The sequence below is a fragment of the Eucyclogobius newberryi genome, unplaced genomic scaffold, assembly GCF_026437365.1.
Source record: "Eucyclogobius newberryi isolate DKJ021-1_F unplaced genomic scaffold, fEucNew1.0.hap1 SCAF_2, whole genome shotgun sequence".
NCBI lineage: Eukaryota > Metazoa > Chordata > Actinopteri > Gobiiformes > Gobiidae > Eucyclogobius > Eucyclogobius newberryi.
In genome coordinates this window covers 10128032-10140150 of record NW_027315834.1, presented here as the reverse complement: position 1 = coordinate 10140150, position 12119 = coordinate 10128032, and the positions used below count along the sequence as shown (strand labels likewise).

The 12119-nt window shown below is 40.1% G+C and overlaps 1 protein-coding gene across 1 annotated transcript in view; it reads right to left on the bottom strand.

The window, feature by feature from the left end:
• The window catches only part of LOC140366953 (voltage-dependent N-type calcium channel subunit alpha-1B-like), a 197768-nt gene that overhangs the window by 16040 nt on the left and 169609 nt on the right, over positions 1 to 12119 (bottom strand). Inside the window, exons 37-39 of the mRNA XM_072453216.1 lie at positions 11846 to 11996; positions 9678 to 9805; positions 6093 to 6189 (exon numbers count right to left, since the gene is read on the bottom strand). Of these exons, the coding sequence (XP_072309317.1) occupies positions 6093 to 6189; positions 9678 to 9805; positions 11846 to 11996 (376 nt within the window). The remainder of the gene's footprint in view (positions 1 to 6092; positions 6190 to 9677; positions 9806 to 11845; positions 11997 to 12119) is intronic.

Here is a 12119-nt window from a genome sequence, read left to right as displayed (position 1 = left end):
TGTACCAGTGGCGGTGTGGATGCTTCTCAGCTGCTAAGAATAATAATATCACAACCAAATATGTATGCAAAGCTATGTAATTCAGTCTTTATCAAGCGGCTGTTGTTGAGGCGAGTGTTGTATAGGGTGTGTAGACATCCTGGTTTAGAGGTGCACGGTGGTTAACACTCCTACTTCTCAAAATAAAGACATTTCTCATTCCAGATTAGGAGGGAATAGGTTTTGCCACTCATCTAAACAGTTTCTTCACTTCCTCTAACAAAGAACTGGTGAGTTACTGCCTTAAATCTGTCTGAAGGGAGGAGCAAACACACTTTGGTCTATTGAACTGTTACCTGAATCATATTTAGCATCATGCCCCTAATGACTCTTCTAACTCCGATAGGTAAACATTTATTGTACATGTACTTTTGTTGTCACAATACAGAAAATTCAAACTCGAATTGGATATTACAGAAAAACAATTTTTTTAGATCGAGACCGTTCAAAGGCCGTAAATGTTTTGGATATTAAAAGACGTACTTGCACTGCAATGTTTTAGATACATTTTAGATGACAATTTTCTTCGTTTTAAGAATTCATGTTTTATATTCAAAGTTCTTCATGGACTAGCCCTTCCCCTTTGAGGACATTCATTAAAACAAAGACTGCGAGTGGGAGGGCACCAGGGCCATGGCTCGAGGCGACTGTGAGGTTCCGCACAGACGCAGCACATTAGGACAGACTGTGCTCTCTGTCAAAGGGACTGATTATTGGAACAGCCTTCCTCTGACAATAAGAATGAGTGAAAACAAAAGGAGAATGATCGTCCATCACTGTCTATTTGAACTGCACTTTAAACTGAACACCAAGTCTGTGTGAGCACTTATAACCAGCCCTTTATTGTCGTGTGTCATTGTAATTTGGTTAAGTTTTGTCTTTGTCTTCTGCGTAAATGCAATAAATGAAATAAATGCAATAAATGCAATACAAAAATAAATAAAATAAATAAAATAAATAAAATAAATAAAATAAATAAAATAAATAAAATAAATAAAATAAATAAAATAAATATTCAGAAACTGTCCAATTTTGTCCTGTTTATGTGATATTTTTGTATTTTTTTTGTATTGATATATGTTCAAATAAGTATCTAGTTTTAGTATCGATCAGTTTCTGGGTACATTTTATGACAACCCCAACCCAGACACTGCCCAGGCGGAGTCAGATAAAGCCCCCAGAGGAGCAGCGTTGTGATGTGTTTGGCATCAAATGTGTCCTGTTAATTGCACAGGCCTGAAACATTAAGAGCATTGAACAAAGTGGTGCAAAGAACAGCCCAAGTGTAATGGTTGTTGTGGAGAGTGACGGGCATGTGTTGACAGCACACATCACGCAGGAGCCACGGGTTCAGATGGAGGTTCAATCACGCTCCTGTAGATAAGTGCTGCACTGCAAAACATCGACCTAGATGAGTTAAAATGACTTGAATTCAAAATATGAATCTTAATTGAAGTAATTTGGACATGTTTCAATTTTTTCACTTCCTACATTATTTGACATTTTTCATGTTATCCCTGACTTGTAAAAGCAAAATGATTTGTCAAGGGAACAACAGTTTTTTGTTTTTTTTAATACAATGTATAATGGAATGTAAGTGTTTTTATTGGCCTTTAAACACTCTTGAGTATCTTTACGTTGTACTTTATCTCATGTTTCACACCCTTAAACAATATATTTACTGAAAGCACACATTAGTTTATATCTGTGGCGTTCCCTCGTCAGGTTTCCTGTTAGCAGATGTCCATCTTCTGGCAGCAGAGGGAATAAATACCATGGGGAAATAAACAAAAGCTAGCTTGCCCGTGACACACTAATACAAACACGCAGTTATAATGAACGCGATTTGACGATCTAGTGATAATTTATGGACTTAAAAACAGCACAAAATTTCAGAGCTCTACCTTTGATCTCACATATCGGAGAAATTTGGAACTGGGTGTTTTCTAGAACTTACTAAAGAGGAATCACAAAACAAGCGCGAACGAAGCTAAATAGAACTCCAGATTTGTTTTTGATGATGGAATAATGTTGTAACCTGGCTAAAAGCTCAAAAATTTCCTTTAAACAAGTTAGGAATAGAGGTTAATGGGTTAGTTAATGGGTGTGTGACAGGTTTTAACAATATTCAAATTTTTTGGGGTGTATTTTGTGTATTTCTACTTGTTGTACATAGCAATTATAGTTTTACATCAATCGAGTAGGTACTTGTGGAGAAAACATTGAAAAATTTGTAAAACAGTACAGGAAGTGACATCACACTAGGGACTCGTTCCAGTCAAGGTTTGTGCACCATTTACTCAAAGAAACAACTTTTTTGACCCTCTAACCATTAATTCAACTAATATCTCTCATATATTTTTATTTGGTTGAATTAAAAACATTGTGACATTACATTTTTGCCCAGTGTTTTCTGGGTGATTTACTAGTGTGATGTCATCAATTACAAACAGGAAGTGAAATTATAAACCTAAAAAATTTGCTATACAGGTGATCGGGGTCGCGGGTGACTGGAGCCTATCCCAGTGACTTTGGGCGTAACACATGCATGTCTTTGGACGGTGGGAGGAAGCCGGAGAACCCGGAGAGAACCCACGGTAACATGGGGAGGACATGCAGACTCCACCCAGAGAGATCATGTGATGTGAGTTCCTTCTTGGGAGGCAAGAGCGCTAACCGCCTTTGCCACCGTGTAAAATTCAAAATATATATATATCTTAACTACATTTTAGTTCAATGCATCTGACCTGTCAGAGGCACTTCAACTAAACACAACTGCCTGATATTTTAATTTTAACATATGTATGCTGGCAGTGCACATTTACAGGAAGGAACGCAAAATCATGCAAAATAAGCCATATAGGGAGAGAGAATTATCATAAGATTTACATTTCTTCTGCGCCTAGACCCTCTGATATTTCCTGGAAAGCCTCTAAACCGCCCTGCCAGCCCATTACACATACAATATTTGACAAATGGCTGCCATAATGCCTTGTGAAATGGCAGCGGCGGAGCGACACAGAGCCAGCCCTGCGAGCCGCTCTGGCCCGTGTCACTGGGGACGTATTCCCGCTGCCCGTCGACAAAGGCAGGGGTTATTTTGGAGCCGGAGGAGCACCACGCCGACGTTCACAAATAGGCCAGAGCCGTGGGGCCGCGGACGTGATGCGTTCAGACAGCTCAGCGGACTCTGGACCGGGCTGAGGCTCAGGAGGGCAGCCTGCGGTCACTCTCGCGGCTGCAGTAGGTATGGACGGGTCAGGCGCGTGGTCTTTTGGATGCTGCGTGTTTGCTTGGAAAATGAGTAACCGGTCTAAATTCAGGCGATGCAGATGTAAATGAAGAGGAAATGACTGTTTGATACTTTTCAGTGACATCACGCAGAAGGAAACACCCAGATTTAGATGCTCAAAACTAAAGGAAAAATAGAAAGTTGATGTTTAAAGAGCTGTGAAAAACAGTTGGCAAAAACGACTGTAAGGTTATTTAAGAGTAACTTGTTTAACGGCAAAAATCAGTTCACCTACTATACTTCCAACTAAGTCAGTTTGTTCTGGTAAAAAACAAAGCTCAAATTAAAGTCGTACTTTTACAGCTTCAGACAGGGCAGTGCCTCCTGTTAGCTTCAGGCTAATGTTGATGACGTCACGTGGAAGATTCACATTCGCATTTGATTTGTCTCTCATTATATGGGTCAGGATTTCGATCATACATACTGCGCTTGAATGAAAATCCAAATACTTGTATACAACCCAAAGCGGCAGAGGGCTGTGTCAGAACACGTCTGCGAAAATATGAAATATTTGCCTTTTTTAGGGTGTGTACTTTGTATCACATGATTTGACATTATTGGATTGAGTATTGAGTATAATCATTTTATGAGATGGTGTCCTTATGTGTATTTCATTCATATTTATTTGGCCCATATTAATGTATTATTCTGCTGCCATCTGGACATTTAATTTGCTACAAATGAACGCACTATTACTGCCTTATTTGCGCATAAATCATGATCTAATTGGTAACATTTTTGTAAAAAATAAATTTCATGTGACACTAGCCCCCTTAACAAGCCCCTTATTACCAAAAGCATATTAGGAACATATTTAAATTACAAAATGTCTTAACATCATAGTAAAAAGCAGTAGTAGAGTTAGTTAAATGTCTATAGTTTGTAGAATATGGCCAAAATAAGGGACGGATTAATATTATTTAGCATTAGCTATTTACATGTATGCAAATGAGCAGCTCGTTAGTGTGCACTATAAAATAAAGTGTTACCAAAGCAATACAAATGAAAACAGTCATATAATATGAAATAAAATGGCGGCGGGTGAGGGTCTACCTTATAAGCCACTCGAGCTGGACATTTCTTCCCCAGACCGAGGGGAGGAGACATGTCCCGGAACATGTGGTACATATCCCGGTAACAGATGCGACCACTTCACCGCGGCAACATGGATGAAAGGGGGCGGGGGTTTACGGCAAGACAGGAAGTGCAGGTAAAACCGTCACACGAGAGGGAGGAGAGAAAGAAGAAGAGGACACACAGAAAGCCTCGTTAATAAGGTTTCCGGGTTCTTCTATGGGAAAACCATGCCAGAATGCATCCCTGTAATCAGGCCGGGACGGTGGATCCTGGAGGAGAAATGCATTGGATCAAGAGCGTGTTTCATTAAAGGGACCCGACACTTTAATGTGAGACTTTTGAAGTAATCTAATATATCATTATCTACCTATGGTTAAGTAGATACCCATGGTGAAGACTTTTTAAATTATTTCTTAAAGCAGCACTTGTGGAAAGTAGAAACGTATATGGTAAATGTAAAACTACTGTACTTGTATTTGGAGGATTTTTAGGACCATGTAAATAAAAGTGATATCTCAATTATTAAATGATGTAGGTTTAAATTGAATTAGAGATGTTTAAAAGATTTGGAAAAATGTATTTAATTCCAAATGTAATAGATTCTCTAGATTATTTAGTTGGATTAATATTTCTGCTATTGAGGCAAACTTTAAATTGTGATTTTGTGCATTGTATTATTCCTTTAAAGCTTCTCCTTTTAGCCTGTCACTTTATTACTTTTGCTCCGGCGATTTGAAAAAGAGTTTTATATGATTACATTACAATGACAAAGGCATTCTGATATTGATTCAATAACAAGGACCATTCTTATGAAGAAATTACAGATATTAGTCTCTCTCTCTCTCTCTCTCTCTCTCTCTCTCTCTCTCTCTCTCTCTCTCTCTCTCTCTCTCTCTCTCTCTCTCTCTCTCTCTCTCTCTCTCTCTCTCTCTCTCTCTCTCTCTCTCTAATCATAATCATAATCATAATATTATTAGTAAAATTAACCAAAAACCTAAATTCTTACTGATTGCAATAATGTATAATAACGACAATATGCTGCTGTAAATGTGCATTCTACTTTTAAAATGTATGAATTATTATGAAAGTATGTCCTTTATTATGTTTAGAAAAATAAATATGACTTCTTTTTATGTTGTTTTAGCGTGAGGAAAAGGTGGTGAGAAGAATGAGCAATATCTATCATCGTATAGTAAACTTTCAAATAAGGCTACAAAGGGCTATTTCTTCACTTTTGCGATTCATTTTTAATACGTTGTTCAACACATTTCTGTTGGATAGACATGATATCGCGTGAATATTGCTATTGGTAAAATAACAATAGAGTAATTTCATGTATTACTTTTACTACAATACCTTCACACACAGTGCTGCTTTAAAAAGTACTGATGGAATAAGTCATTGCCTTCAAAAGTCTACCAGTCTTACTTTCAGTGGCTTGTCCCTTTAAAATGCCCTTCTGCATGCTAAAACAAACCAATGGCAGTAACCGGAATGGCAACAATGCTCAGCTCAACGCTCTTTTCACAGCGATGAGCCTGACATCCCGCCGATGCCGTCACCAGAGCCACACTGCGAGCATTGTTTTTCGGCCATGCCCGGTCAGCTGCCATCCTGTCAGTGGAGGATCCGGGTTTTTGGTTTCGATTAAAGGGGGCGAGGGGACCAAGCGGCTGGTTCAAACCTTATAGGCCACTCTGTTGGGGCACTTCTTCCCCAGGCCCAGCGGAGGAGAGATAAAGTGCAACAGTTTGTACATGTCCATATAGCAAATCCTCCCGCTGCAAAAACAACAAGAGGGGTTAGCCGGTTAGCACGCGTAGCATCTGTTTGGAATGGAAGACATAATACATTTAATTAATACAAAAAATATCACAATATATGTCAAATTCACAATATTTATCTTGAGTTGAAAGGATTTGACTGGTTAAATGTTTTGCCTTGAGATGGATTTAAAGCTTGTGTCCATACTGCAAGCCCCCTACTGAGAGGGGGCTTGCATCTCCACAAACCAAAAATGTTGTTCCTTTAGCTATAGTATTCCACAATATGGCATAGAACGTATCTATCTTGGTTTTAACTTCATTTCTATGGAATCGTGCCGGGGATTTTCCACCTTCACAAAGTTACACGGTGTCACTTCAACTCCAAAATTGTCTGTCTGTCTGTCATTTTTAGCCAACCGGCAGATAGTTTTGCTTAAAAGTAGGAAATATATTAAACACATGAAGAGAAAATTCAAGTTTGCATTATTTTTATGTTGCATCTCATCCACCTTGTCTCCAACTTGTCCGCAGCAGCAGCACATTCATTTGTTGCCACAGCTTCTCGTTGTCCTCAGCGGCAGCACCTCAGCATCTCAATCCCTCTATTATTTCATCAGCTGCATCAACCTGACAATGGGCCATATTTTGCCCCCGATCTTAATGTTAACTTGGGCGTTGCAGAGCTCATTTTGACACATATTGCTCCCATGTTTAGTGTTTAGAGACTTGTACACAAGCAGACCTGCTTTAAAGTCTCTTCTCTGAGCCACAGGAGCCAGTGCAGAGACCTGAGAACAGGAATAATGTGCTCATACTTCCTGGTTCTAGTCAGGACCCGAGCAGCAGCGTTCTGGATGTACTGCAGCTGTTTTACAACTCGTTTGGAGAGACCAGTGAGCAGGCCGTTACAGTAGTCTAATCTACTGGAGACAAACGCATGGATAAGTCTCTCCAGGTCTGGTTTTGACACAGATTTCTAACTTGGTTTGTAGGTTTCAGAGCGAGACTCTGGAGGTGACCGCTAACACTTTCTCTTTGTTTCTGTGGACCAAATATGATGATTTCAGTCTTGTCTGAGTTCAGATGGAGAAAGTTGTTTTTCATCCACAAACTGATCTGTTGGATGCAGTGACAGAGGGAATCCACTGGTCCATATTCACCTGCCGTCAGTAAAACATATCTAACAAAGATATCGTTTGTATAATTGTGATAGGACACATTTCTGCTGCGTATCAGCTGACCTTACGGCAGCATGTAAAAGTTGAACAGAAGGGGTCCCAGGATTGACCCTTGGGGCACCCAAACACAGTTATCAATTCCAAGTTTGGACTTTAACTAATTTGACCAATTAATCTCTCCTTTGCTTTGTCAAAATCCATGACCCATCCAAACCATTTCTCTTAATTCTTCCTTTATACTTGTTTTAACCATTGTAAGCCTCTTCCAACTCATTCATTTAAAAAAAAAAAAAAAAAAAAAACTTATAGTCCTTTTTTCTTTCTTTTCAGAAGCTTGCTTTCATTATTTCTTTACTGATGAATCCTATGCTACCCCCGTCTTGCTCCCTTCCTAATCCTTTCTGCCCTCCAACATGCAAGAATGACTATTTCTGCCCTCTCTAGGTTGTCTAAAAGTGTCTTTATGGGCTTTTCTTCAAGCCAGTAGAGCCTATGCTTTATGTTCCCGCAGCTTTATGTTCCCACAGCTCTATGTTCACATCTAAAATACACTTCTGTAAGTAAATCTATAACTTCCACCCTCACCCTGGCCCTAAACTTAAACATATTCTCAAAACATGACAACACAAGATCATGCCCAGACCAATAATCCTAACAAAAAATGCCCCTAAAATGTTGAACATAGAGCTGTGGGAACATAAAGATGTCTAAATACAGGAAAAAATTTGAATCGTGAATATGTGCTTGTAATCATGTATCTTGATTTAAGTACATTTTAACAGTTTTAAAATAAGATCTGCCAGTGGAACAAGCATAGAAAAACAGCCGTTTTTTTGTTTTTTCCTCACTTGTTAATAAGCACTTGAAATAGGAAAACACTGCCTGTTCCAATGACAAATCTTATTTTAAGAGAGTAAAAATATAATAACTAATACGACATAATCCAAGCACATTGTCTTGTTTAAAATTGCCATAAATTAAGAAATGGGATTTTCTTTGATGAGGACATTTACACATATTTGTAGCCTTTGCTTTAGCTTTGTCTCAGCTTAACCCTGAATGGTTCTGCTGCTTTGGCTCCTGTATCGTTCCTTGGGTGAAACGTCTGAGGAGGATTAGTGCGAGTACACGCTGCAGGCACGAGTGTGGATTCCCCCCAAAATAACTCTTTACACACACCAAACTCCACCCCAAGGCTTAGCTCTCTGTCAAAAAGCCAGTCAGCCAAAACGCACAAGACGCTCAGAGGAGACGGCTCTGTTCTGCGGCTTCTTGTCACACATATTTTAACATGTCTCACTCAGAAGGGGGGAGAGGGTGAGGGGAAGTGACGGGGGGATCGTTCAGGGTCTGGCTCTGGCACTCAAGAGTCCAAACCCACTGCGGCAGAATTAAAAATGAATTCTGACAACTGGGCAAAGGTGAAAACGTTTCGACGCTCATCCAAGTAGCTTCTTCAGCTCCGACGGGTCTATAGTGACAGGGGTGCCAGATTTACAGAAAGCAACAAGTCCCCAGGAAGAAGAAAGAAAACCAAAAACGAGCGACCCCGGACCCACAAAAATAAGTACCGGTACAAAAAATGACCAACTAGTTAAAAGTTGTCTATTATTGTGGAACAGACCGGAAAAAACGGCTAAGAAATCACCTCTTTTATGCCACTCAAAAACCCGTGAAGCGTGACTTTCTAAATGGGCAAGCAATAAAAAAAAAAAACAAGCTTAAAGTCGTTATGAAGAAGCAGACTTGGCAACTCTGTCTGGGAAGTCACTGGCGTAAATATCTGTCTTAACGGAGGAGCTAACACACGTTATTTTCTTCTATGTTGTAGTCTTATCAAGCTCTTAAAAACGGAATAGTTTTATCATTTATTGATTAGTATCCATTTAAAAAAAGAAATAGAGCTTAGTATTGTCGTCACACCTTATAGAGTTTTCAATTAATGTTAAACCATGGAGATTTTGAGATGCTAAATACTAAACAGCATTCATTCAAAACTATTCTGACTATTGATAAATGTATTTACTTTTTATACATCTCTATAGACGTTTTGCACATTTCCATTGCAACTTTTGTTTTTATCGTTCCATCCCAACACTTTAGACAACCCTACGGGCCACTGTTCAGTTGTTGGGCAAAGGTTCAACACACCTCCACCTGAACTCGTACTATTCCATGACAAACAAGTGACTTAATTGCAGGATAAAATGCACAAAGTTGAGAAGCGGCTCGTGTCCTCAGAGCTCGGAGTGAGGCCAACAGACGGGCAGAGAGCAGAGGGGCCAAAGGGCAGAGCGGGTGAGGGGCAGAGGGAGCAAAACGTACCAGGCGCCAGGGTCGTACTCGGCCCACACCCGGATGAATTCGTCGAGATGGTGAGGGCCCAGGATGGAAGCGTCCCGGGTCAAGTACTCAAAGTTATCCATGATGACGGCTACAAACAGGTTCAGCATCTGTTGGTAGAAAAATTTTAAAAAAATCTGAAATGTAACAATGTCTGATTAACAACAGCATGTGTGTTAACGGACAGTTAGCTTGTGATGAACAGTAGGTTGAGTTAAAGGACGGAGAATCAGGGCCAAATTAAGGATCTTTTAGGCTAATAGATCGATCTGTGGCTTTAAAGGACACATTTTACTTTCGAAAACATATCTGGAGTGGTTTATGTTTGTTTCATTAATCCTGTTTATGAAATCATCATCTCTGCGCCTCACAAAAACACATGGTTTCAATTTCAAACCAGACTTGTAACGTCAAAGGAAGAGCTTCAGAGATCTGTGCTGTTTTTAAGTCCATTAATCGTTCTGAGCATTCCTGTCTCAAATCACATCCATTATAACTGTGGTGTGCTGACATTGTTTTTGTGGCCATGACTGCGGTGCCACCTCCTGTTAGAGAGCTTGGCAGCTAAGCAGGGCAGGGCAGTACTTGGATGGTTGGAACTAGGTCATATAGGGAATTGGAAAGGAAGTGATGAAATCCAAGATGGTGGCGCTCTCGCGGCCCAAATCACTTGCGGTTCACCATTCTGCTACACGGTTTTGGTACACCTGGTGGTGAAAGAAATAGGTCTACTGTCTCGCAATTTGGACTTAGCAGATTTGCTGGCCCAATGGTTAGAGACATGGCTTTGTGTAAAGTGTTCGAGGGTTCGATTCCTGTACGGAGCTTTATTATCTCACGTTTAAAAAAACTTTTGCAGTCTAGTTTGTTTTGGGATGAGTTAGCTACACTTTTGCTAATACAAAGTCATGGTATAAACTAGTTTTAACCAAACGAAGTAAACCTAAAACTTAGGGTTAGGTTTAGGGGTTAAGGGTTAAGGGTAAGGTTAAGGTTAAGGTTAAGGTTAAGGTTAAGGTTAAGGTTAAGGTTAAGGTTAAGGTTAAGGTTAAGGTTAAGGTTAAGGTTAGGGTTAGGGTTAAGGTTAGGGTCAGGGGTCAGGGTTTAGGGTTAAACCCAGACCCATGTGATTTACATTTTCACAATTCTTTGTTTTACATTCAATGCACGCCCATTTAAATTGTTTCTCAGCAAGACAACACCGCCAGGAACTCATTGTTTGGTCCTTGTTCACATCAAATGCATCGTAAACTTCAGGTTAGGACCCAAGAATGAAAATTATTGATGGATCAGCAGAATTAGCGGGACCGTTCGCCATGTTTACTACGGTCGACCACCTGTTTACTTCCGCCCGGCTCCCGCCATGTCGTCCTCGCCATGTCGTCACGGGCATTGTCGTCACTGCCTCCTTTCCAATTCCCTATATAACCTAGTGCCAACCCTACTTGGATGGGAAACGACTGGAACACCAGGAGCCACAGGGGGGCAGTAGATGAAATGTCATTGTGTCCTTAAGCAAGACACTTCACCCACACTGCCTAGTATGGATCTGGTGTGCGAGTGAATGGAGCTTACCACCACCAAATGTGGAATGAACAAATTATTTTAAGTGCTAAAACATGAGATGCCAAAGAAAAGATATTCAAGAGCACGTTTAAAGGCTAATAATACAAATAATGCATAATATGTGTCCTTTAAGAGAAATTACAATGTCTAAATTATTTTTGATACAAATTAGTGGTCAACAACAAATATGTTCAGAAACATTTTATGACATTTCAGATGAAACACAAAAACAGTAAACATCACCAAACAAAAAGTGTGAAAGTAACAAAAAAGTGATTTTATTTTTGACTCCATTAAACCATGATCTGTTTATCCAGGATATTTAGATAAAAATACTGTGTAAGTGTTTTGCAGTTTTACGGCTAAAGAAATTCCCTGTGCATCAACTAAAAGGGGGCGTGGCTTGGCAGAGGCAAACGCTCTCAACATTTTGGAGACATTACCCAAAAACACAAAAGAAATTTGTAAACACCATCTTCGAGTAAAAAAGCTGATTAAACTGTCCAAAAATCCAGATGGTTCACTCTTTTTTGAACGGCTCATGGAGATGAGCGTCTTGGACGTGCCGAGCCAGCTTTACTCACCAGGAAGGAGCAGAGGAAGATGAAGGAGACGAAGTAGAAGTACGCAAAGTCACTGCCGCACTCTTCGCCCGTGGTGCCGGACAGACGGTCACACGTGCGGTTGCTGCGGCAGTCCAGCATGATCTCCTGCCACGCCTCGCCCGTCGCACTCCTGAGGGCGACAGAGGCAAATTAATCGCGTAGGTAGCAATAATATGTAGGTGTGTAGCGACCCATGATGCAATAATGACCAATGACATTGTCATTCGGGACCCGTAACGTGATAACAGGCCAA